At 39.1% G+C, this 25,938-nt stretch overlaps 1 protein-coding gene across 1 annotated transcript in view; it reads right to left on the bottom strand.

Annotated features, from left to right (window-relative positions):
• The window catches only part of LOC122808690 (alpha-2-macroglobulin-like), a 1,814,690-nt gene that overhangs the window by 1,371,696 nt on the left and 417,056 nt on the right, over positions 1–25,938 (bottom strand). The window contains exon 10 of the mRNA XM_044079678.1: positions 9,662–9,771. Within this exon, the coding sequence (XP_043935613.1) occupies positions 9,662–9,771 (110 nt within the window). The remainder of the gene's footprint in view (positions 1–9,661; positions 9,772–25,938) is intronic.

Genomic DNA, 25,938 nt, shown 5'->3' with positions numbered 1-25,938 from the left:
CCACGTTGGTTGCCTTGTTGTGTGCATTTGCAGTCATGTCAGTGATCCTTTTCTGAACCTGACCATAGGCTTTATTTTGGCCACCAGCTTCATTGATTTCCTTAAAACATCCTGCCAAAAATGCTCATTTCACACCATCCGCTAATCATGCTCACAAAGGCAATTCAGTAGGATGTCATTATTTGTCTAGGAGAATTTCACCTTCTGTTGTCTCTCTGTGTCAGACATGACTGCTTGTAAAGAAATATACATGTAAGCTGGTGGCATGTCATACCTCAGCATCACACGTATTTATCCTGTGTTATGTGTCTGCCACGATGCAGCACAAGCCACCCATATGGTTTCCATCTTTGTAGCAACAGCCACTATTGAATGATTTTAGGTGTTGCTTTGGCAGAACAGGAGATAATAATTCCCTTCAAAGGAAACTATGCAAAAACACATGGATATCCGGAGCAGGTGGCATATTCTGTGTGTCTGTGTGCCACAGCAGCTTGCATACTGTCTGTCTAAACTCTGAGTGGATAGAGGCATTTTTCACTGCATCATTTCAGTTGTCTCAATTGTGGAAGTGCTAAATGTCAAGTAGTACAGCCATTCTATGACAACCACCCTGATAATGACATACACTGTGTATGTCTACCCCTACAGAGTACTCAACTGTTATATGAGGCCTGTCATTTGTGAGTGAGTGTGTGTGTGTGTGTGTGTGTGTGTGTGTGTGTGTGTGTGTGTGTGTGTGTGTGTATGTGTGTGCACATGTGTATGTACGTGTGTTTGTGTGTGTGCATGTCTATGTGTCAGTGCCTGTGTGTGTATCACAACAGCATACTGAACTTATACCAGGACATTCTTTAGAATGTCAATTCAATCCCCTAGTATTATCCACATAAGACTTCCTTTATGGGTATGTGTGTTGAACAATGCCATCAGTCTTAATCCAGACATGTAACGGCATGTTACTGATGGAGAATGAGGAATCCCATACATGCTATGGTGGTCTAATGATCAACCTCCCCTTCAGTACTCCTTGAAACAGACAAGACAAGACAGACAAGACATTTGCATTTGCTGGAAAACCCTGTGGGGTAATAACAGACCTATAGACTTGTCAAAGGCATCTTAGGCACCCTTTCCCCTTTTAGCAACACTCTTTCTCATTGCCATAGGCCATCAGCAGAGATGATTTTAAAATGTACTTGGACACCCCACAAATAGTGGTTATACCATGGAGGTCTGTGGACTACAAGGTCCAATGGAATGATGGCTCTTATAGATGCTGGCTACAAATCCCCCAACCACAGAAAAGAAAAGTACAACTAATGAGTGACCCTCCTTTCAGCAGAAAAACTTCTACTACTTAAATACTTCACAAAGAGTACTGTCCACTGGACAGTTGCAACACAACAGCGTATGGGGCAGCATATGTCAGTTATACAGAAGAATTAAAGAGAACACATCACATGCAGTAGAAATCAACAGTGAGTAGAGCATACAGAGTCCTCAGCCTAAAATAGGATATTTCCCATGAATGGCTACATACATCAGACCTTCCTACATAACAGTACCTGCAAGTATCATACAATTACTCAGACTCTTGCCCTTGTTCATATATTACCCCAGAAAGAATCCACCTGTTGTCATGCACCCACTAACTCAACCACCCTAGTGCTACATAGTTTCAGGTAAATACACCCACAGCATCTATAAAAAGTATTACAAAAATGTGAAGGTTGCAGTCTTTAATCACTTACCTCATTTGAACTGTGCAGACTTTCATGCTTTTACACCTATAATTCACAGGTTGCGGTGAGACTGAGGTAAATTATTTAGTGCTATGAGCCCATATATGGCCACAGCTGCTTCTGTCATGCAGTTTTGAGACTCTTAGCATGGCCATTAAGCTAATGACCATACTTAGAGAAAAGACCTCTGAAGCACACATTTCTGCAATGTGGATGTGCCCACGGTTGCACTACAAATCTTGTTCACCACTGTGCACTCACATAAGTACCTGGGAATTGCAATGCACATGTGTGGGTATATCAGTGATGGTAGCAGCAACGTGGAAAAATATAGTATTGTTATGACTTGCATAGGCATTAAAGTGCAGACATGGAAACATATGCAGGTACTGTGCTGCTGCTGAGTTGCTTACAGGCCATAGTTCAGATCCTAATACCATTCTGTCATGCCATGTATAGTAGAGCTATATTATGGTGGCACCACACTATGTTGAGCGAAGAGTACCAACTGTTGTGTGTCCTGTGTCAGCAACAGCAATGTGCATACAAACGGGATAGCTATCATAGTCCTCTGGACTGTGAGCTAATGCATATCTATGATTTCTATAGGCACTGAAGGTGGCAAGACTCCAATGTTTTACTTAAAGAGGGTAAAATATTTCTGTACCTTGTGTACAGCCACCACCAGAAGCATCTGCTAGGCAGTTTAAAATGAATTCCTGGAATAGCCTTGCAAAGGCAGTAATTGCTGCTACTGGCATATAGTGCTCTGGTGAGCAGTGCAGGTACCACTGCAGTGAACTGAAAAAGCACCAGTTCAACCTTCATTGCCAATGGGAAAAAGAGGTCAGAGTCAGTGCTCATGCGATATATAGTAAGTAGGCTTGCCAGGTCATTGTAATGTTTTTTACTATATATGCATAAATGGGTCCTTGTAGGGTATGCAATTCATATTACTTGTGTTTCTTGTTACTGTTTTTCGTCCTTGGAGCAGATCAAGGAGAACAATTTCTTGTACTGGAGGACAATGGAACATCTCTCCACATGTAGCGGTGAGTATGGTTACTGCCATTTTATAAATAGGTTATGTGTATCATAACAACATTGTACTGTCACATGGTATAATTGTGCAGAGGTAATTGTAACATCCATATGATATCCCATGTGCACAGAGGACATGTTCAGGAAATACCTACATTCCCTGTTTGCAGACATACACCCACCATGGTATGCCTGTATATCATGGCCACTTTCACACAGTACAAGGCATGCATGGTTGTTGTCCCCCTACCATGATTTGGGCATTGTCATAGAGTAGGGGGTCTTATAGCTTGCAGGATATGTATCTAATCATGTGTGCTGTATATCACCCACCAAATGCCCATGCAGGTGTCACTTCCAAATGGCATATCAATGGCAACCATGCATTACAACAGTTCTGTTCCATAATACATATCACCTTAAGGTACAGTAGTTGCCCACCATCTGTTTCCACCAATGTCTTTTCTGCCTTTGGTGTGACACACTGACACTGTATCTCCACTGGCCTGCATAGTTAGTAACAGTGTTCATGTCTGCATGGTCTTTCAGTTTTTCTGTCCTTTACAACATACCCACCAACTAAGCCACATCTTCCATGGCCTTGTTTGGCCAAGATGTCTGTACTTATGGTAGTGCCACAAGCCCCTCCATAACAACTGGTGCTGTGATACGGCACTCTTATGCACATCTTCCAACAGGAACATATGACATTCCATACCTTTCATCCTTATAGCACCAGAAATATGAGCATTTTCCGCAGCTGTTCAGGCGACATGTAAGTACCCATAGGGCTAATAATCTGACACACATGATAGTAAATCTTTTTCTCTTGCATTTCCTTTGTCATTATCATTCTTTTCTTTTTTTTAGTCTCCATTTATGTTACTATTTAATGCAGTGCCAGCTGTGCCTGTGGTGCAGTGACATTCTCCAATCCATCATCCCACCCTGCCATCTCATTAGTTACATCCAGATCTGCAGGTATCTTTAGCTGCTTCTTGTGGTTAATCACTGAATGGAGGTGTTTTTGCTGCCTCTGATGGTAATGTCAGTAGGTCAGATTTTATTACCTGGTGGGAGATAGAGGATGTGATGGAGATATTATGGACCAGTGGCTTGACACCAGCATTGGCTAACTTCAGACTGCCTCATGCAACTAGCAGGGTCACACTGCTGCCTGGACAGTCTACTCTGCCATCTGAGGCAACACCCCAAAGTGAAAGCAATCACAGCGGTGACTGTCCTCAGCCTGGGTCCTGCCTGATGTCAGGCCAGTTAGTGTTTGTCAGAAATGAAAGGAAATAGATATTATATACAACTTTGAATTACTGAGTACTAGTTTTCTATGCTGACAGCATGATCCAGAGGTACTTCCTTAATACTGAGTTTTTTTAATGACCAATATTGCTTTGGCTAGGACCAGGTCTAAGGAGTCAGTGTGCATTATAGTCATCAAAACTGTGAAATTATCTCTACTACTTCTGCCCTGGATAAGACCCTTTTGGGAAGGTTGAGGCAGAGACCACAGCAGAGACTACAGCCTCGTAGCTATACCAGCATAATGTTTTAGCTCTACATTAGTTAACAAAATGGTATACAAGATTTTATATTGTTTTATAACTTACTCCTTCTTCTTGTAGGTTTGGGAAACACACTGAGGATTTTTTCCTGTTTTTACCCTAGTATCTTTCAGTCATTAATCCCCTACCTGGTCTGCTGGTGCATTCATTCTACATTATCAGACTGACAGTCAACAAACAGAGACCTGAATCAATAAATACTTGACATACCTTTTGTCAAAAATGTGGTCAGTGTAATAAAAGCCAGAGGTGGAAATGAACCCTTGGGAAAAGCTTTTCTAGCAGAAAACAATGTGTGAGGACTGGAAAAAAAATTGTGGAAACCCTAGAAAAACCTGACATCCAAATTTCCATTGACCCGGCCATAGAATAAAGTTGGAACAGGCTTGTTTCCATGTAAAAACTTTACATATTAAAACTATAGTGGTTGTCATATGAAATATTCTGAAAATATAATGTTAGCAGATGCTATGTGAAGAGGTGTAATTAATGCACTGAAAGCTGTATTCCCCAGGATACAGAATTCCAGGTGTAGAAATATCAGATAATCGTTGGCAGTATACCATCATGGAATTGAAAAACAGAGCAGTGGGGATTTCAGCGGTTGAAATTTAGTTTTTATTTCACTCAGTCAGATGGTTATGTTGAGACAGCCATAAAAACTGTACAGAGAGAGAGAGAGAGAGAGCGTTTACGTTTTCCTTTACTAGAGTTATTGTGTGTATATCTTTGTGTGTGTTACCTTGATAAACGCATCTGTACTTTAAATAATGACAAATTAATTGTATAATTAATCAAATAATAGTTGGAGAAGAAATGCCAAATCTTCATAAAAAGAGGCAGCCTTGTTGAATCAGTGTGTCAATTTACATCTAGCTGATATGCTTAACAAAGGGAAGGCAAGAAAAGTTTGTTCTTTAGGCACAAGACAACAAAAAATACAAACATTGTTTTACTGTAAAAGAACAAACTTTATAAAGAAATATATTAATTAATGTGTGCCTGTATAAAACGCCTCCTCTGTGCAAAGCTCAGTTCAGTACTTTACATATTGCTACCGAAGTGTAACACATGGATAATTCCTTATAATATTTCTAGGTCATAGTCACCCATATAAGAAAGCATGCAATCTCAAATACTGTAAGGCAGTACATCTTTTTAATGATACCTTTCCATTTGCTCTCCCTTTTTCATGTCACATGTCTGAGATACAATTTTAGTATCTGACCCATTTGCAAGTTTCATTATGTTAATCTTTTGAATTGTATAATACCAGCAAACAGTTAATTTTCATATTTCTGTTAAAATAATGCACACATTCTTTTATGCAGATTTGTTCTTCCATTTCCTTATCTTTGCAAAATGCTATTTTCTAGCACAGATTTTGCCAAGAAGAGTAAAAACTGGACAACTGCTCCTGTCATTCCTTTAGCTACACCTATTACAAACCTTCATTACAATAATGAAAAAGCAGAAAATGAAGATGAAGTCAGTAGAAAATCTAAATAAACTGGGAATACATTTCTATGTCACCCACTGGATTGCCAATTGGCTCAGATATAGGATGCAGGAGATCAAAATAGGGAAACCTACAGCCTCAACAGTGCATAGACCTCTTCTGCTGGGCATCTACTTCTGTGAAGTAAAAGCCAATACCTGTGGGCTCTGGCTGAGTAAGTGTGCAGATGACTGCAAGCTAGGAGCAATCATTGAATCTCCAAATGACTTAGCCATCCTGCAGGAAGGTTTGCCCCAAACAAATAACTGATGCCAAAGTCATGGTCCAAAACTAGATGCCAGAAAATGCATTATCATATCCATTTGGGAAATCATCTACCATGGGAAACTACTGCACTGACAATATATTTCAAAGAGTTGACCTAGTTGTTCGGGATCTGGGAACTTATGTGGACAGTGTCCTAACTTTCAACCAACATGTGTCCACTGTCATAAGAAAATCCTTCTGTATTGTATAGATTATAAACAAAGGGATTGTTTGTCTAGATCTAGGGATGTCATTGTGTCCCTTCACTCAGCCCTCATTAGGCCAGTCATTGAGTATAACGCCCTCTTTGGCATGTATCTGTGCAGAAACATGCAAAAACTAGAATGCTCTCAGAGATACCGTACCAAAAGGATATAAGGCCTAAACAATATGCCGTACATGGACCAACTCGGTGCTCTCTCACTATAATCTGTATCCTACTGACTGCCAAAAGATGACCTGTGTCTGGTGTATGAGGTGTCCTTTACTGTATATCAGCAAGTTAAACTGCATCATAAATACTCAGTCTAGGGATGTAAACCTCTTCTTCAACATCAACAAAACAGTTTAGAGGGACATGTATATCTCACAGAGGATACCACTGCTCTGGAACTGACTCCCATTAATGCAAAACAAAGTTCACCCCTGCTCATATTCAAGCACAACTTAAATCTATGGATGGATAATAGAACATTTACCCCAAGACTGCCCCCTGTACTATTATTAGACAGGGGCAGCTCCTAAATGCTTTGTCTAATGTAGGGCTCCCCACAAATTATCTATGGCATGATCCCAGTTATTCTCACTAGGAGTAATATATAATTATTGACCATGGGATGGGTAAGGCCAATCTATCACTAGAATGAATAGGTTAATTCTAGCAGCAAAAGGGAACTTGGCTATGCTTACAATTGCCTGTAGAGGCGGCTAGCCTAGTATTTACCTATGAACTAAGGTGAGCGATTGATGAATACATCAGTATATAGCTGTCATCTCTCACATACTTAGAAGTTAACATCTAGGATGTGCTGATAACCTTTAATGCAGTATCACCAGGTTGAACACTTATCTATTTGGGTCTTTTTCAGACTTAGCCTGGTACCACTGTGTGGTTAGTTATATGATTTGCTCTGAGTCACACAACTGAAAAATGAAAGCTAATGAAATAAAACCCTGGAATATAAGGTGAAGCTCATTAGCAGCTCATAAATAGAACTGGAATAGCCTTAATTTTGGGGTATACATATGGTGCCTGCTCTGAGTTTCTTTTTGAGAATAGGTTTTCATAATAACCATCTGTACTTTTTCAGTAGGATGACACAGTCCAAAAGAATGAGAACCAAATTCATTTACTTATTAAACTTTGTGTCATGTCTGCTTACTCTAAATTTGACTCTAAACCATATACTCTTCACTTGTTTTATCTTACCTTGTTGTTGTCATCGCCTGATAAAATTTTCACATCATGCAGATAAACATTGAAATTATACATCAATTTCTTAAATTCGTCTAGCAATAAAACAATTTCCATGTCAGTGTTTTGTTAGTAAACTGACACTAACTGTTTTATTTGTTCCATCTCAACTGTTTTGTTACCTGGAACTTAGAAATCTGAGCTGAAAAGCCTTTAATATCTTATAAAATTTGCATAGTATTAGAAAAATGGTTGCTGCATACTTAGTTGTTTTTTCTTGAGAAAACTCCTGGTGTGGGATCTGAACTTGGAACAAAAATACTAAAATTCTAAACAAATTTAATCAATATGGATGTTTAATTTACTTAATGAAATCCCATTATTCAGAAATAGTTATTGCAGAAGCCCTTACTGGGTAAACATCCACAGACAGTGGACTCACTGGTGAAGCTGCATGCAAATTTAGCACCCTAAGGGTGCAACTAATGCTGATTACCCATGTGCTGTTCCTAGAATGCCCCCAGCACTAGAATAATGTTTTAGAGGGATTTTCTGAATTGCATTACTGGGTTATTTTTGTCACAAAGACAAAAAAGTGCACATCATCTTTTAATGGTCTCACACCCATTCACTCTTATGGATGGCTCATGGCTCATAGCCTGGGATTGTACCACGTGTGAGCTTGCATGCATGCATATGTGAGCATGCATGTGGGTGGTTCTGTAAATGTGAATGTCTTTGTAGGGGCTTGCTTGCAGCTGTCAGAATATGGTGTGTGTGTGTGTGTGTGTGTGTGTGTGTGTGTGTGTGTGTGCGTGTGTGTGTGTGTGTGCGTGTGTGTGTGTGCGTGTATGTGTGTGTGTCTGTGTGTGTGTGTGTGTGTGTGTGTGTGTGTGTGTGTGTGTGTGCGTGTGTGTGTGAGATGTGTGTGTGTGTGTGTGTGTGTGTGTGTGTGTGTGTGTGTGTGTGTGTGTGTGTGTGATGTGTGTGTTTACATACACATTTCTGCATGTTGGGAGGGTGCCTGTGCAACCATAATGCATAGGCTGATAAACAGCACAGCATTTTATTTCAGATACATGGTAATTAGCTGCTATCAATTGATATTCATTACAGTTTCACATGGTCTCTGAATCAGGGATCAAGTAACTGTCAGACCTCTGTAAACCTGTTAGTACAGGCAGTTATACTCCTAGGCATTATTCTTATTTCTTGTACTAAATAAGCAGAAGAATATATTTATTTACTTACTTATTTGTGTATATTTATTTAGTTACTTATTTGTGTATCTCTTCATTTGATAACCTGGCAAGTGAACTAATTTGAGGACCTTTTACTGCAACAGCCTTGGTCAGACAACATGAATACAAACAAAGCTCAATCTATAGATATGCATTTCAGTGATAATAGTTAGAAAACATCAAATGCAACATTCAAAAACTTAAGTTTCACATCAACTTTGCATAAGAGAGCAGTAAACCATGTTGGAAGTATATACAATCTAGTAAGAAAAACAATGCAAAGCTTCTCCATAAAGAGCACGTGTAGGCAGTCACTGAGCAGAGCAACAAAATGATGAGATATAAAATCTATGTCCTTTACATACATTGTTATAAAGATAGCAGGACTGGTAATTATAAAGGCAAAATAACTTTTTTCTGTGTTATGCTTGGTACAGAGTCTATCTATGCTCATATCAGCAAGAGTGCATTTTTATTATACAAACATATTTTGTAGCCTAGTAGTTTAGTATTTATTACCTCTGTAGGGTATAAATCTGATTAGCAAATGAAGACCTAAAATGAAGTCTTTATATAGATAAAAAAATAAACCAATAATTTCATACATATACAGACCAGATCAACAAAAACTATGATAAGCAAAAACTGAGCAAAAATAGCTTTTAGACTAAGTTGAAGACATTTGCAGCTGAATAAAGGAAACTGTGGTTAGGAAACAAATGCAACAGTCAATCTGAGGAATACTACGACCGTGCATTGTTAACCTAAAGATTCTCTGCATGTTCTCTTCAATGTCATTGCCAATGGGATATAGTCATATGTCAACAAATTCCTGAACAGTTTTTATTGTAGTAAATTACTTGTGCCATATTTACCTTCCCAGAGAAGGGCATCCCAGGTTTATAATGCTCCTGTAAATCTTCAAAGTTCATTTTAATAGTAGCAGCTTTTATTAAAATAGTTCCAGTAGTGACTGCTTCTCGATCTAGAAATAAGATATGAGCAATGTTATTTCACTGACTGTTTCCCATTATCTTATATTTTTCACTTTCATCTATGTTTTATTGATGTTTAGTTTACTGGGTTATCTCTGCTAGAATCAAAGCCATTTTTTAAGGAAATCATTGGGACAGCCTCCCACATGATATAGAAAACAGCTATTTAAGAATAGTTTACAAAACCTGAGAGGGTAATTGTGTGCAGCACTTTAAATGTAGAGACAGGGATGGTTCCCTGTTCATGGTAAGGACAGTAGCAATGTGTGTCATTAGTGAGTGATGGGTTCTTTTACTGGATTCTTTAACTTTAATATAAAAAATAATAAATAGTTTATAAGTTCATAGGTGCATACTAGGCCGACTTGTTTTTTATGAATGGGAGTATAGCATTATTTAGCGGCAAAGTGAATAGCTGATTTTTGAACTATGCATTCAGTTAATTGATAAAATAATGAGATGGAATATTGAGTGATACGAAAAAAATGATCTGCCTTCATGTGCTTAACCAATTAATAATTGCCAGTATGAATAAATTTATTTGAAGTCATGTGTTTGGGCAAGTATATCATTAATTAAATAATGGAATGACTATCTGAGATACAGGAGTTAATTTGGAATATGTGAGTAAGTAATTAAAAGAAATCAAAACTGCACAGCCAAGGAAACAAATGGCCATCTGATGCGTAACCAGGCTAAGGCAGAGATGATCTACAGAAAGATAACAGAATAGCTGGATAACTTTTATGAGAGACTATAAAATGCCCTCCAAAGATATTAAAGCCAGACTACCTATACAAAAATGGATGTGTAAATGTTTAGCTTAATAAATATGCATATAATTGGAATAAATACATGAAAATGTGAATATTAATCAATGCATTATCTAACCACATGAGTGATATGAGTGAACAATGACTGCTGTTACATTAATGTATGATTGAGTATGATTGACTATGATTAACAGGTTTATATGGTTTGATAATTCCAAAAATTACTAAATAATCATTTATTCATAAACACTATTCATAAATCTTTCACAAATGTTGGCTCAATTAAATAAACATAAAACAGTATGTATCATGAAACAACAGGAACAAACCAAAGTCAAAATAAAACATGAACACAATATTTGTGTTAAGTTTTACACATTCAAGGGCTTGCCAAACAGAAGATTAATGGGCTTGTAACACAGATCTGAATATTTTTTTTAGCGTAGGCTAAGGGTTAGCAAAAGGCAGGCACTCTCACATCTATTACGATATATAATATCAGATAGTCAATGAAGTGTTCATGCAGTTAAGCAATAAATGCTTAATCCTGTAATCTTCAGCAATTAAGCAATAAATGTTTAATCCTGTAATCTTCAGCATTCCCTGACTGCCCAGGAAAAAGACATCAGTAAAAGAGATGCCAAAACAAATAATATCATAGAAAGGATTCTCTGTGTTTGCTTATGGCTAAATATTGAAAGCTCTTAACATATTGCAGAATGTACAAAGTGACTTTCAAACTGGCTTGAAATTATAAGATTCAGTGTCAGACATCCAATTTCTCTGTCAGACATTCCATAATATTATCACATAATACCCAAAGGGTTACCTTTGCAAGTCTAAGAAAATGACTGTAGATGTTTACTTTTCTAATCACCGAATGTATGTACCATCAACAAAACAGCTTCCTGTGAAAACAGGTAGATAACCCAACCAATGTTCCTTGACTGGGAGGAATAAACATTCTACTTAATAGTCATGTCTATCCTCAACCAAAGACACAAATCATATTCTGCAGCAGAAAACTATTACACAAACAAAGCAATTCCCAAGAGAAAAACCATATAGATGACCTACGATTATTATTTCACCAGATGCAAAGGTGTACAGTGAATTTCTTGGATTAAATTGGTGGCTGACAGTTTTCTTAGTTTAATGACATATCCTGCTACATGGTTTTAGCAACAGTTTTGAAAACGCACCCAAACATTTTACAAAGAGAAAACTGAGAAGGCTATCTTAGTATGAAACATATTTGATAACTAAATGAAATTCTGGAAATTTGTTAAGGTAAGACAGAAGAGCTTATTTTGAAATTCAAGTTGCTGTCTTCTGGCAGCAATTGGAGTTGATCTCTTCTCTATGGCAAATATCTGGATAGCACAAAAAGAGCTTGATGACCATCCAGAACTATCAAATGTGCTTCTCTCATTTCATCAGTTTTGAATTTAGTTGAAAAAGGAACTGAACTTGGCAATAGCTTTCTTCTGTTCCTTTTTCCTCCAGAGCTTTATATCTTGGTTTTGTATTTTTGACAAAGTCACAGAATGTTATTTTAAGGAATGTAATTGTGTTTGTTTTCATCTACTCTTGGAGTATTTTACTGGTACCTGTGCTTGTTGTGGTGTGGTAAGTTCATACATTTCTGCAGTTTCAGGACCATCAAATAAAGTGTGAGGGTAAGGAGGTTTCTACTTATCTCCACTGTTCTACAGTCCCAGATTAAGTATATTTAGAGATGAGAGTTGTGATAATGCATAAGTCTACATCTCCAATAATTACATTTTAGTTTTTGATGGATTGGGAGTTGATATATTATGTCAGCTGAATGGCTTCTGATGAAAGTTTCTTTCATTGGAATGACAAACTCTGAGAGTGGAAATCCTGAAGATATAAACAGTTACAAAAAGTAAGAGAGGAGATTAAAGAAAACAGTTGGTATAGCATACACATACTTCTCAACCTCCTAGAGCAAGAAATTTGGACACAAACATAATGGCAGGACAAAGACCCCAAAATAGGGATACTTTTTAAATATTGCTCTTACAAGGAAAGTTGATAAAATAACAGGCATTACACTAGCATGAATTTTCCTGAAGGATATGAAGTCTGAAACGCAGAACTCTGCTTTTATTTTATGACTTCAATGATTTGCCAGAAAACCACAATTTTATGTGAAAAAGACCAAAAATCTGAGTCAAAAATTTGGACATTCTGCAAAAATCTGTACAGCTGAGAAGGTTGACCAAACATAAGGGAATCAAAGAAAAAAATGAGGAAATTTTACACATTTAAATAAAATCAAGGAAAATAATATGATGTGTGGATATTGTACTTTTCTGTGAGCATGCATTTTTATCACTTTCCAGTAAGACTGTTAAATGTGAATAATTTTGCATGCATATTGATCCACTATTTGTGAGGCAGTTATATATGAATAAAGATAAATTACAGAGAAGCTCTACTCTCTGTATATTTACTAATGTTTTATTGTTTACTGACACTGCTAAATGCAGATCAAATGGTTGTGAAACTGGCTCAAGTGCCTAAGAAATACTTCTATACAGAAATCATTGAAGAAGGCCAATTACTATATTACAGGACCATAGCACAGAGTAAGAAGAAAACTGCAATTTCAAAGCTCAGGACTCACAGATGTGGTGAGAGACAGATTTGTGTGGCAAATACTATTAAAGCATACAAAAAACATTCCCCTGGATTTAATAAACTCCATGTAGTAATAGTGTAATTCCTACACAGAGTGTATGGTGACCATGTCTGCAGCTCCCCCTTGGCAGCATGCCTTGCTAACTAATGAAAGCATGCTACTCAGGGACAGCCATGTACACAGTTACTGAATCAGTGCTAGGGGGTGTGTTGCAGTGCTCGCAGATGTTTTCCACACACTCTACACTGTGAAAGTGCCATACGGTACTAAAGCAAGAAAGAAAGTTTCCTCATACATTTATTTATATATTCATTTAGTTGTTTCACACAGATGGTGTGTTACAGCGTCTGTAACCCAGCCCTTGCACTGTCAAAGTGCCGTACAACACTTAAAGATTAAAGAAAGTGTCCTCGGACACTTACAAATTTTTTTATCATTTATGTCACACAAGGGTGTGTTACAGTGTCTGTAACACACCCCCTATACTATCAGAGTGCCATACAGCATGGAAATTAAATGTTCCAATGTGATTTTTCCTTTTATGTTTATTTATTTATTTTAGTTTTATTCAAGTTTATGCATACTGTAGCTGAGCATGTTTGTGAGGCATGGAGCATTGCTTAGCAGTGCATAAATGTAAAGAAATGCTATATAGAAATGTACAGGTCAAATCTGTACAGCTGAGTTAGCTGAATGGTTAGAGTCATAGCTTTTTGTGTAGTAGGTGCATGGCTTGAATACCAAGACAGGCCATTCAGCTTTTACATCAGAAAGCATTTCGATTTCTATTTTTTTATTGCCCTAGTTATTGATATTTGTCAACCAGGTAAGTGCAGCTGGTCCAGAACCCCAATGTCAGTAGAGATATGAGGTGAAAAGCTACAGTTAAACACAAGTGTCCAATATACTTCCCACACACTAAGGTACTGTAATTAAAGTAAAATACAAACACATAATAAGAAAGTATCAATAATGAGTAATTAATGTCAATATATAATTATGTTATCATGTAGAACTCTTGTGTGCCCTTACCTAAATCTTGCTAAGCACTGCTAAGCCAAGCTAAGCAATGCTTAAAGAGAACCTGGTCTTAGCAATACTTAGCAATGCTTAACTCTGCTTAGCTGGTTTGAGCACTGCTAAGCAGTCCCCTTCTAAGCAGTCCTCAGCTGAGCTAAGTGGATTTTTGCACAGCTAAGTGCTGCTAAGCCCTTGCCACTTTAAGCGATCCTCAACTCATCTGAATGAGTTTGTGCACTGCAGAGCTGTGCTTAGCATTTTTGAAATGGTCCAGTAACAGCAAAGGGTGGGAAAATAGCCTTATTTAAACTGTGCAGGTGGGAATACAGCCAGAACCTGTTGGAGTTTGATCAGGAACTGGAGATGTAATGAGCTTCTGGGTGTAGCACTGGGGCATTTTGGAGTCAAGAATCATGACTGGGCTCCTTGTTGAACAGCATGATGACAGACTGTTGCAGAACCAGTACCAGGGCTCTCAATACAAGTCTGAGGCCTCGGACTGTTGGGCATGTGACCTCATCAATGCCACTGGAATCACCTGCACTGGTGACCAGCTGCATCATCATTATGATGGCCTGAAATAGAGAAAGGGGGCACTCTTGGCCCAATGGATCCAAGATGCTGGGGATGGGAATGCCCCAGTAGTTTGTAAGTACACGACCCATTGCTTTACCAAACTCTAGCATGAATATGTGGTAGACAGGTAAGCATAATAGTGCTTTTTCCCCTTACAGCTGCAGAGGAGAGGACTTGCAATGTGGAGGCCCATGTGGGGTGCTTGGCAAGGCTGCACCAACAGTGTGCTGAGTACAGATCTATCTTGCAATATATAGTACAATAAATAAGAAAGGGTACATTACTTACTGCCATTAGGTATAGTGTGGTCTGAGTGTACTGCAATAAATGTGTTCTCAGACCCACATTTATATAAGTGAGTAATGCCAGGTACTGTGCAATACAGATGAAGGTAACAAACAAGCTACTATTGATGAAGGAAGGTTACTGGTGTAGTAATACTGTGTAGGAATGGCATAAGTATATACTGTAATAATACTAAGTGTCTTGTAAAAAAAGTACACTGCGATTGAAACTGTGAAGGTAATAACTGACATTCATTCATCATCTACAGGATATCCAGTAAAACTGCATTCAGGATTTTGAATGTAATAAACCACTGTGTCATGTCACCCACAATAAAGTTATTTCCACAAACTGTTGTGTTTATTCTGGTCTGTTGTTGAAGAAGTACAATTGTACAGGTGGTCCACAGCAAATATGGCTATGATACCATGAAGTGAGTGAAGTTTTGCTGCTAAAATGTAGATGTGGAGCTGTAAAACAAGATACAACGCAATTTGATATATGTTCTGCACTATGATCTGAACCTTGAATAGTAATGTATTATAGTGTGTTTCCCTCAGAACTGTCTTGTGTTAACCTTTGCATTTCAGCTCTATGGATTCCTGAATGTACACTTGCATTCCAAGTATTAATACACAGTTCACTTCTTCTGTGACACTCTTCTTATATTACCAGGCCAGACTTTGTAACTAAGTGAGTTTTAGGCACAAATCAGTCAAGCAGCCCACAGCAGTGGCCCAGTAGCCCAATGTGATAAAAATAGATATGTTGCTCATTTTTGCACACACAGAACAAGGTTTGAATCCAGGGACTGGCACTAACATATATTTATAGTTACAGACAAGTAGTCTTGCATATTTGTAGAAACTGTTGTGTACTGTTAACAGATATTATCTCCACAGGACTTACAGGAAAAGAAATGTTTGTTGTAGCCATATGAAGGGTATACTAATAAACAGTATCCAGATGTACTAGGGTATAAACAGCAGTGCTCAGCAAGTTGATAGCACTCCATTAAATAAAATGTCAGGCAGTAGATGAGTATTCCAACTGAATTAAACAAATGAAATGTTCTACTGTTGATACGGCTGTATGCCAGGTGCATGTCTAAATGTGTGCCAATAGTCCAAACCCATGTCTACAAATTACAGCAGGATAGCATATACACCATGCACTCTGCCCAATGCATGTCTCTGAAGTGTCATGCTGTCACAGCTAGTGATCACTGTTGCCATTAACCTTGGACACAGATATAATTCAATTTGAAGTATGCCACTAGCAGACTCACACAACATCAGTACAGGGTACACCTTGCTAGTCATATATGTTACCCTGACAGGTGCAAGTTCCCTGTAGTTCTGTACCTATAGTTCTTACAGCTTGGCCCATATTATTTCATGTTGACAGTTTGAGAAGTATGTACATGTTACAGAAGCTTTAGGGCGCAGAGCACATGTAGATGTAAAGTAATGGCAGACCTGTAACTGTACTGAGTAGTACTGTTGTGAAAAATATAGCATATACAGTTGTTAATGGAATGTTTTTCTCTCCCGCCACATCTTATCTACACCACAGATTATTATTGTCATACTATGGGTATGATTTCATTTCTATATATATTGTTCTCAAAAACTTATGTTGGGCCTTGTGTTGTATTATGGTTCATATATTCCACTGGTTGCATACTAACATACCTTGTTGAAATTCCATGGTTGTTGGCCTGTTGCCATAACTGTTTCTGGTATGCTGTTAAAATAATGACTGTTATCCCATTTATGCCTGTGTTCTGTATTCTATGCAATTCTATTATTCTGGGTCAACTGGAACAACCATGCATGCTGTTATAACTAACGCAGAAATGTTTTGTTCATGACTAACCAATACACTTTGACAAACCTGAACACCATAGTACACTTGGGTAAGCGAATCCTAGTGATTCCACCTGTCCTGCCTCATCTGGTTGCAGCACCAAGTCCCAGCACATCTGGGACCCAACCTCAAGCTGGTCCTGCACTACCGTTGGGTGGAACCGCCTTATGGGGACGGGGCCCATCCCCCCTGGGCGGGGGCATGGAGAGGACCCTGTTGCCTGACAACAGTTCTGAGGTATGATGTGTAGGGTCATCCAGTGGGATTTGGATGACTGCCTGTGTCAGACAGAGGGCAGACTGGTGCACCTCGAGGGCCAGGCTAGCCCCAGAGCCAACCCCCCAGCACAGCCACTTTGGGAGCTGTGAAGGGGCAGTGAGGACTACCTATGCATGGGGACCTCAGTCCCACTGTTTCCATCTGGGGGCACGTAGTTCTCCAATTCCCAACCACCCTCCCCGTCCAAGGTGTTTACCCCCTCATATGTCATACACTGCCCCTGTCTGCTGTCTTATCTGTCTTGTCTGTCTGCAATGCGATGTCTCCTACCCAACTTACCTCCCCAAACATACCTACAACCCTTCCCAAACATTCTACTCTCTCCTTAAAAAAAAAAAAAAAAAAAAAAATCGGGCACCTGTCCCCCCCAAAAAAAAATGTCGTCCCATACATAACTCTCCATTTTGCCTGGCATGAATCAATCATTCCAGCAATTAATCAAACAAGTTATGTTGCCCACATCCCTCCCTATGGGATGTGAGGCTCCAAATTCCAATAGCTATGGTCCTTTCCTACACCCCTCCTGCACATCCCTACCTGCCTTTCGTATTGTTTTTCTGTCTGCTTGCCCCCATTTCACCACTTTCCTATCACCCCCTTTTTTCTTTTCTTTTTTGGAAATAGTGTGTTTTTAAATGGGAGTAACCAAACCCGCTTAAAACTGCTTTAATCACCCTATCTCATTCAGACACTGTTCTACTCAGCAACAAAATATCCAGCCCAACAAGTCTTAAACCCAGGAACCTGTACACTACAGTCAGAGCAATGCACCAGTAGGTCAACTCAGCTATGAGAAATTGCTGATGCTTTTGTTAATATATCATGCACTACAGTGATGTAACTTTAGAGAAAAAAAGACACCGCTGGCAAGTATTGAACCCCAGGACCTCCTGGACTACATACAGTCAGAAGAGCACACCACTAGGCCAAATCAGCTCTGGTGAATTAGTGATGCTTTTGTAAGTATATCATGCACTACAGTGATGTAACTTTAGGGAAAAAAAGGCACCACTGCAAAGTATTGAACCAAGGACCTCCTGAACTACAGTCAGAGCAACATACCCTAGGCCAAATCAGCTCTAGGCAGCTACTGATGCTTTTGTAAATATTTCTTGCTCTACAGTGATGCAACTTTAGGGAAAAAAGACACCACTGCCAATTATTGAACTCAGAACCATCTGAACTACAGTCAGAGCAACATACCAGTAGGGCAGCTGATCTCTGGAGCACATATCCTGATTGCCAGTCGCACACTACTCCTATATATACTGGGTCAAATCACAGCGTACTTGGGCCTCTGATACAAACACAAAACCTGTACAGAGACAAATAAATACTGCTGGGTGTACGGGAGGCCTACAATATCAGGTAGAGCTGACAGCTGTACAGACTGTTGCTGAATATCCGCAGTTGTGCCCCCCACTTATGGCAGGGTTGTCATAAAACATAATCTGCGTGGTGACATACTGGCAAGGCATTGCAGATTGGGGTTACAAAATCACGACAGACAGCTCAGTGTCACACTCCATACCCATCTGAACACACATGTCCATGTTAATCCTGTGTTACACACTGTATGCATGCACATATGTCTTACAAATACACCTGCCATAATAATGACTTGGTAGCTCTATCTGTTACATTTGTAGCATCTGTCACATCTAAACACCCACAGTCCTGGCTCACAGCCCAGTCTGTGGCACAACTACATGCATGTCAATACAACATAGGAATAACTGAGCCTTGCAATGTCCAGCAAAACTGGTTGCTTCTACTGCAGTTACTGCCACCCACAGTAGCACATTAAAGGCCTGCAGGGTGGGACACATTTCACAATTATGAATATGTGTACTAAATGTTGCCTAACACTTTCTGAATGGCACTATTATGTAACATATGCACTACAGGCACATGCCTCACCTGGACTGTTGTTGTTACTCTCAACCAGACCATGCTGTGACACAACAGCTGACACTGCTCCCTCACTGACAGTAACAACTTGCTGTTCCCTAATGTCTTCACAATCCCTAGTCTGACTCCTGTCCAGAATGCAGCAGCTGCAGCCTGCTACACATGCAGCAGTATGTCCAGCTACCTGCTACAGACCTAACTTGCTCCCAAACACCTAGAACAGGGCATCCACACAACAGCCAAACATAAAGGGTTGGGGGGGATGTTCATCTGATAAACCAGCATCAACTGTAGCAGTATGTGCATTCAGACAGAAAGGACGTATGATACTCTCATCTGCCTGTCTCCTTATTCACCCCAACACACATTTACACGGTACACTGCTACGGAATCTGAAAGTCTGTTAACAATGGCCAGATATAGCATGCAAATCTGTGGACCTAACACATCAATCCAAGCAGTGGACAGTATTTCCACCTACCCTCTGTGATGCTGTAGCTCCTACACCTTGATAATGCCCTCCTCACAGGCCAGGAAAAGGGACAAGGCCCACATGAAGGCCTTCATTTTAGCACTGTGTTGCCATGCCATTGTCTAATGGAAAGGCAACCCAGTTGTTCTGGATGCATTTAGCAAGTGGGAGCCACAGATTCATGCACAGGCCATCACCTCTTCATGAGCATTACATACAAAAGGCAAGCTGCTGCCTATGGTAAAGTCTGACACTTCCTTCATGAAGACAGACTGTGATTATTTACAATACTACAAGTGGATTTCTTCTCACAAAGGAGTACAGCACTATACCAGGTGTGTCATAGAATTAAGCATGTAATGGAATGCAGATGGGGGATGCAGTCATAGGAAATATGAATTTAAAAAGTAGGTCTCAACAATACTTCCTGGACTGACATGTTGCTGTTAGTCTGCTGTCCAGCACCTACAGCCATCCCTGATTGCTCTGTATGCAGTGACATAAATCACAGCTCTGGCCCCTAAGTCACCCAAGCAATGGTCAGCTCATATATGACTGCTACTGGATTATCTATTGTACAATACTGACTGTGACACTGCCAGCCCAGCTATCTGGAATTTTGTAAATAATCATATGTCATTTGAGAATGTTAATATGATTTATATGCTTGTCTTATAAATGTACGAGAGCTATATGTTATGTGGATATTAAACTAGTGGTGCAGAAGTGTGAGTTGAACTGTATGTTATGACAGAGCTCATATCTCTCAACTGTCCAGATTTTTGCAGAATATTCAGATTTTTGCCTCATATTTTAGTCTGTTTCTCATAAATTTGTGTTTTTTCTGACAAATCATTAAAGACTGAAGTCATAAAATAATAGCACACATTTGAATTTGAGACTTCATATCCTTAAGAAAATTCATGTGAATCCAAAACTTTTTAAGTTTGCAAGAGCAATATTTAAAAAGTGTCCCTATTTTTGGGCTTTTGCCCCATCCCCTTTATTTGTGCCTTTGTCCAGATTTCTTGCTCTAAGAGGTTGAGAAGTATGACTGAGCTTCAAGAATGTAACCACAGTGTACCTACTGGAAAAGAACAGAAATGTATATAAACTATGACCTGTGCAAATGTATGCATTAATAGTAGAAACTGGAAGCTTGCAACATGTGGAGATAACTTGCAAAACTTCAAGAAAATAAGCTGAAGTTGTTTTACGAATGTGTTATTTAAGTTTCAGTGCAGCAAGCAGACAAAATGTATAGAGCTAGAGTTTTTTATATTGTCTTAAAACAAAAATAATTACTAGGTTGAAAATTTAAAATTGTTTAACTGTGTTATGAATTCCAGTTTTAGACACATGTCTGAGAGATATGTACTTCTGACACAGAGATGTTCAAAATTATGTTAGTTTCTGTTAGCCTGGGAACTGAAGGCAGGTGATACAGAGTGATGTAATCCGAGTTAACCCAGCAGTAATGTTGATTATTAATTTAAGAACTCTCAGAGAACGACCTGTGAATTTTGTATTTGTCTTTGGATCTGACAACATCCACTCATCTGCATTTGCCTTGCTAATAATAAGTAACTAAGGAAAAGTAATTTCATTTAGATATAGATAGGAATATAGTAAATATTAGTTTAGATATGTTCTGTATATATTTGAAACTGTCCTGGAATGTTGTTTTAAAATATTTCCTGTGATTCTGAACTCTGTGGTTACTGTATTGATTGAGTATTGTCTTATTCCTTTATTAGTTATTATTAAATATAGTTAAAGCTTGTAATTGTGGCTGGCCTGTTTAGAGATATTTAAGCTCTTAGAGTACTTGCATATGTATTTGGTGACACTGTATAGCCCACTCCAATAGCCTTAGTCTTGGTCACACTTACTATTTGGATAATAGACACATCACACAGTAGGACTGGTCACCTTTTGGTAAGGGCCGTAGAGTAGCTGATAAAGAGTTGGAATGTGGCAGTCATAACTACCTCTTAGTCTGGGTAGAAGGGGGCATAGCTAGTAAACCTGTCCCAGCCTTCCCCAGGAGTGTGTGTGTATATTTTATTTATAAATCAGATCTCAAAGTGTGTGTGTCAGCTACTTGGGCAGGGACATGAAGCACTTGTTGGACAGAGAGGGTGCTGGAGGTTTTGGCTTGACTACTCTGCTGAGATGTTAACCCTATAGCTGTGCCAGTGGGGACTCTTATTGGGGATTTGGAGAGAGAGGAAGAAACTAGCCCCAGACTGACTGTGATCTCTGTGTGCTCTTGAGGGAAATTGTACATTACTGTGTATGTACTTGTGTTAGAAAAATATGTATTAATGTGTGTATGCTTAATGCCAAATTAATAATCAAGTATTTTAATACGCTTTTCATTCTATTTTTCATGCACTGTGCTTTATACAAATTGAGTTTCATATGAGACTGAAAAAGATGCTTTTTGAAGACTGCAGTATGCTTTCTGAAACTTGCAAGTTGCCCTCTGACCTAGTAACTGCTAGCACAGCAATATTCTTGTTTATGCCTTGTGGAAATGTACTTGAGAAGCAGGTGTTTATCTGCTAGGTCAGAAGTGAATGAATGAACAATGCCTTATGTTATAAATGTAATGATTTCAGACAAACAGCTCTGTCCAGAGGATGGGAACCTCTGCAGCTGTAGTAATTTAGAGATAAAGTAGACAAAGGATTATTAGAGAAATGAACTGCTAGCATTGTGCTTGATTTAGCCGTAGTATCTTGAATGTAACATAACATGTATCTAACTGAGAGTAACCAAGGCCATGTTGTTTTCCTCAGGAAGTTTCACATAAAAATATATAAATCAGCAGAAATTCATGGGAAAGATGGTCAGCAGATGATGATGAAAAAGGTGGTAATCTGTTACGTCAGCATGGTAGGACATGATTAGTTTGAGAATGTATAAAAATGAAAGTATTTCCTGTTTCTGGTTAGACAAACTCTGTATTAGCACGTTTTTGTCTCCTTGCTGCAAGATTAAAGTGCCTTAACCTGAACCTACCGTGTTTTGATCATTTTTTAAAGTATAATTTTCCTTTGACAGATTGGTCCTTCGGACCGGAAACGAATCTCTCGCTCTAGGCCTAGGTCAGAATTGGGCCCGGTGGCATGCATCCGTACGGAGAAGAGGCCAAATCGGCTCTTCTGTTTTGAAAGACCTCCGACTGAATTGTCGTTCGAAAGAGGCCAGCCACTGTTTCTGATCTGGGATTGGAGGACGAGTCAACGATCAGGTGGATCAACTCACGGAGGGTCAGGTAAGGAAGAATTACCTTATTTCTGTTTTAAGATCAGGGACTAAGTACAGAACTGTTTTTTTGTCAGGTAGATTTGCATGTGCAGATCAGGGACAGAAAAAGGGGTTACTGTTTTTGTCATAGATCAGGGAAACAGAATAGGTAGGCAGTTATTCTAGATAAACTGTGAAAAGGTATAGATTTGTGGTACCACATGATAGAAAGGGTTACGTAACAATTTACAGCTTAGCTAAGACAGCAATGGGAAATCAGTGCACAAAAAGTTCCCGGGACACGCCCCTAACTGAAGACGCGAAGTATATGCAATTACAGCGTGCCGATAATGTTAAGTACTATACCAAATGGGTCGATAAGTATAAATTCGAGGGTAATTTAGATAAACTTGCACTTATGAAACTTGTAAAACAGTTAAAAATAGACGCGAAAGGTCAACTAAAAAAGCAAAGACAATTAGGAGTCCCTCAGGAGCATAGGTGGCTTGAGGAAGCAAATCGCAGGGAGCAGAGAATTAAAAATTCAAAGACAATGTTCTTAGACAAAGAAGACAATAACTTGGTAATAGCAACAGCCCCTCCTTCGCCCCCTCCACTTCCGTTACCAGAATATGAAGCGAGTGGACGAGCTGATCCCATTAGTAGCTTTATTACGAAGCATATGGTAGATCATCAAACAAGTAGACTACAGCCAGTACTTGAATATGCTAGACATGCAGAAAGACATTTTAATAGTAAAAAGAAAAAGAAAACTCAAGTATTTTTGGCAGAAGATGGGTCAGAAGTATTTGTAGTACAAACTGGGAAAAAGGGTAAGAAAAATACCCAGGGAAATAAACAATCTGACAAACGATCAGAAGATTTCGAAGAAAGAAAGAAAAAGGGTGAATGATTTAAGTGCAGGAAAAAAGGACATTTAGCGGGGGATTGCAGGCTAAACAAGAAGGCGACTACAGAAAATAAGGAGGATGAGGAATGACTATATGATAGTCAGGAATCATTGGAAGAGAGTAAGCAGGGAAAAGTAAATGCAAATATGATAGCAGGAGTAGAGGATGTGACACAAGGAGTAGAGGATGTATATGAATTCACAGACATAGAAGAAGATGAAATTTTAGACCTAGCTCTTTTGAGCTTAGAGCTTTACTTAGCAGACACGAAACCGGAAGTGACGCTTCTGGTAGAGGGGAGGGAAGTTAAATTTTTGTGTGACTCAGGGGCTTCACGGACTCTGATACACCCTTCCAAGTTACCGGAAGATACAGAATCACCAGATTATATACTAGTGAAAGCAGCCAATGGACAGCTGTATCGGGAGCCACTCTCCCATGACATAACATTAACAGACCCCATTTCAGGAATGACCCAGAAAAGTAAAATTGCAGTTTCTGCAAAATGCCCAGTAAATCTTTTGGGTAGAGATTTGATGCAGATATTTGGCATAGCCGTAGTTCCAACCATGCAGGGTATGGAAGCACAGTGACAAATGGATACTTTTGTAGTGCGACCGGAGGGTGAAACATATTATTGGTACATCCAGGACTTAGTTACGACTGGTCCAGGGGCAGTAACCGAAGAACTGATGAACGTAGCCATCAGCAAGTCCCCCTCCCTCGACACTGACAAACAGCATTTGTTGCATTGTACTCTATATTACTGTAATAGACCAGGATCTGATAAAGATTATGAACAGGAATTGTTTCAGAACCATGCAAACAGGCTAGTATTGTGAAATTTGTACTGGGATGCAGAGGGGAACAGTGTGGCAAGCTGTTCATTGCCCCAGGAATTTTTAGCACTTTACAAATCTAATCGACTGCCACATGTTAGTTTAACTAAGAACAAAACTTTGAAATGGGCAGACTTAGGTGAAAAAGTCACAAGGTGGGAAAAGCAGACAGAATTAGAGCTCTCCGAACAAGGAGTACAGAAACAGAAATTGAATTGGATTACACAGACACACCCAGCTGTACACTTACAGGCTAGTGAGAATAGCTGAGTATTACTCTTATTGGAAGAAGAGGAAAAAGCCTTGCGGGACATACCAGACATTCTCTGGTCAGCAGGGAAATCAGATGTAGGACTTATACGAACAGCAGGACCAGTTACCATAACGCCAAAGTCAGCATTTAGACCCCAGAAAAGACAGTATCCCTTGAGAAAGGATGCAGAGGTAGGAATCAAGCCTATCATAGCAGCCTTACTTAAGGAAGGAGTCTTAATAGAATCTTCTGATTCACCATGTAACACACCTTTATTTCCTGTCAAGAAAGCAAACGGGGAATGGCGTATGGTCCAAGACTTACAAGCTGTAAATAACACAGTTATACCCAGGGCACCAACGGTGCCAGATCCACACACCTTACTGAATGATTTAAAGCCAGAGCAAAAATATTTTTCAGCGGTAGACGTTAGTAATGAATTTTTCTCGATACCGATACACCCTGACAGCCAATATTGGTTTGCATTTACATTTCAGGGAAAGCGGTACACATATACAAGATTACCACAGGGATATTGTGAAAGTCCAACAATATTTGCACAGGAAATGGCAAGCAATCTGGCGGGATTTATCCTACCCAAAGGTAGTCAGATTTTACTTTATGTAGACGACATTCTGCTGGCAGCCCCCACCCAGCAAGAATGCAAAGAGGACACAATAGCTTTATTACAATTTTTAGCTACTCAAGGTCACAAAGTAAACAAAGACAAGCTACAGCTTTGGAGAAAACAAGTTAAGTACTTGGGATATGTCATATCCAAAGAAGGTAGAATATTAGATGAAGATAGAAAAACAGCAATTTTACAAGCACCTAGACCAACTACCAAGAAGGAAATTATGTCCTTCCTGGGAACTACTAATTTCTGTTGGAGTTGGATACCGAACTATGCTTTGGAATCTGCTCCACTGGCCGATTTAATATTTAAAAAGCCGATGGCAGCACAGGATTTATTACAATGGACACCTGAAGCAGAAGCAGCTTTCTGTAAGCTGAAACAACTGATAGCATCATCCTTAGTTCTAGGA

This window comes from Protopterus annectens, chromosome 8.part0 (genome assembly GCF_019279795.1).
Source record: "Protopterus annectens isolate FY-2018-M chromosome 8.part0, PAN1.0, whole genome shotgun sequence".
Lineage (NCBI taxonomy): Eukaryota > Metazoa > Chordata > Ceratodontiformes > Protopteridae > Protopterus > Protopterus annectens.
The sequence above is the reverse complement of the archived record's forward strand: the minus strand, read 5'-3'. Positions and strand labels throughout refer to the sequence as shown.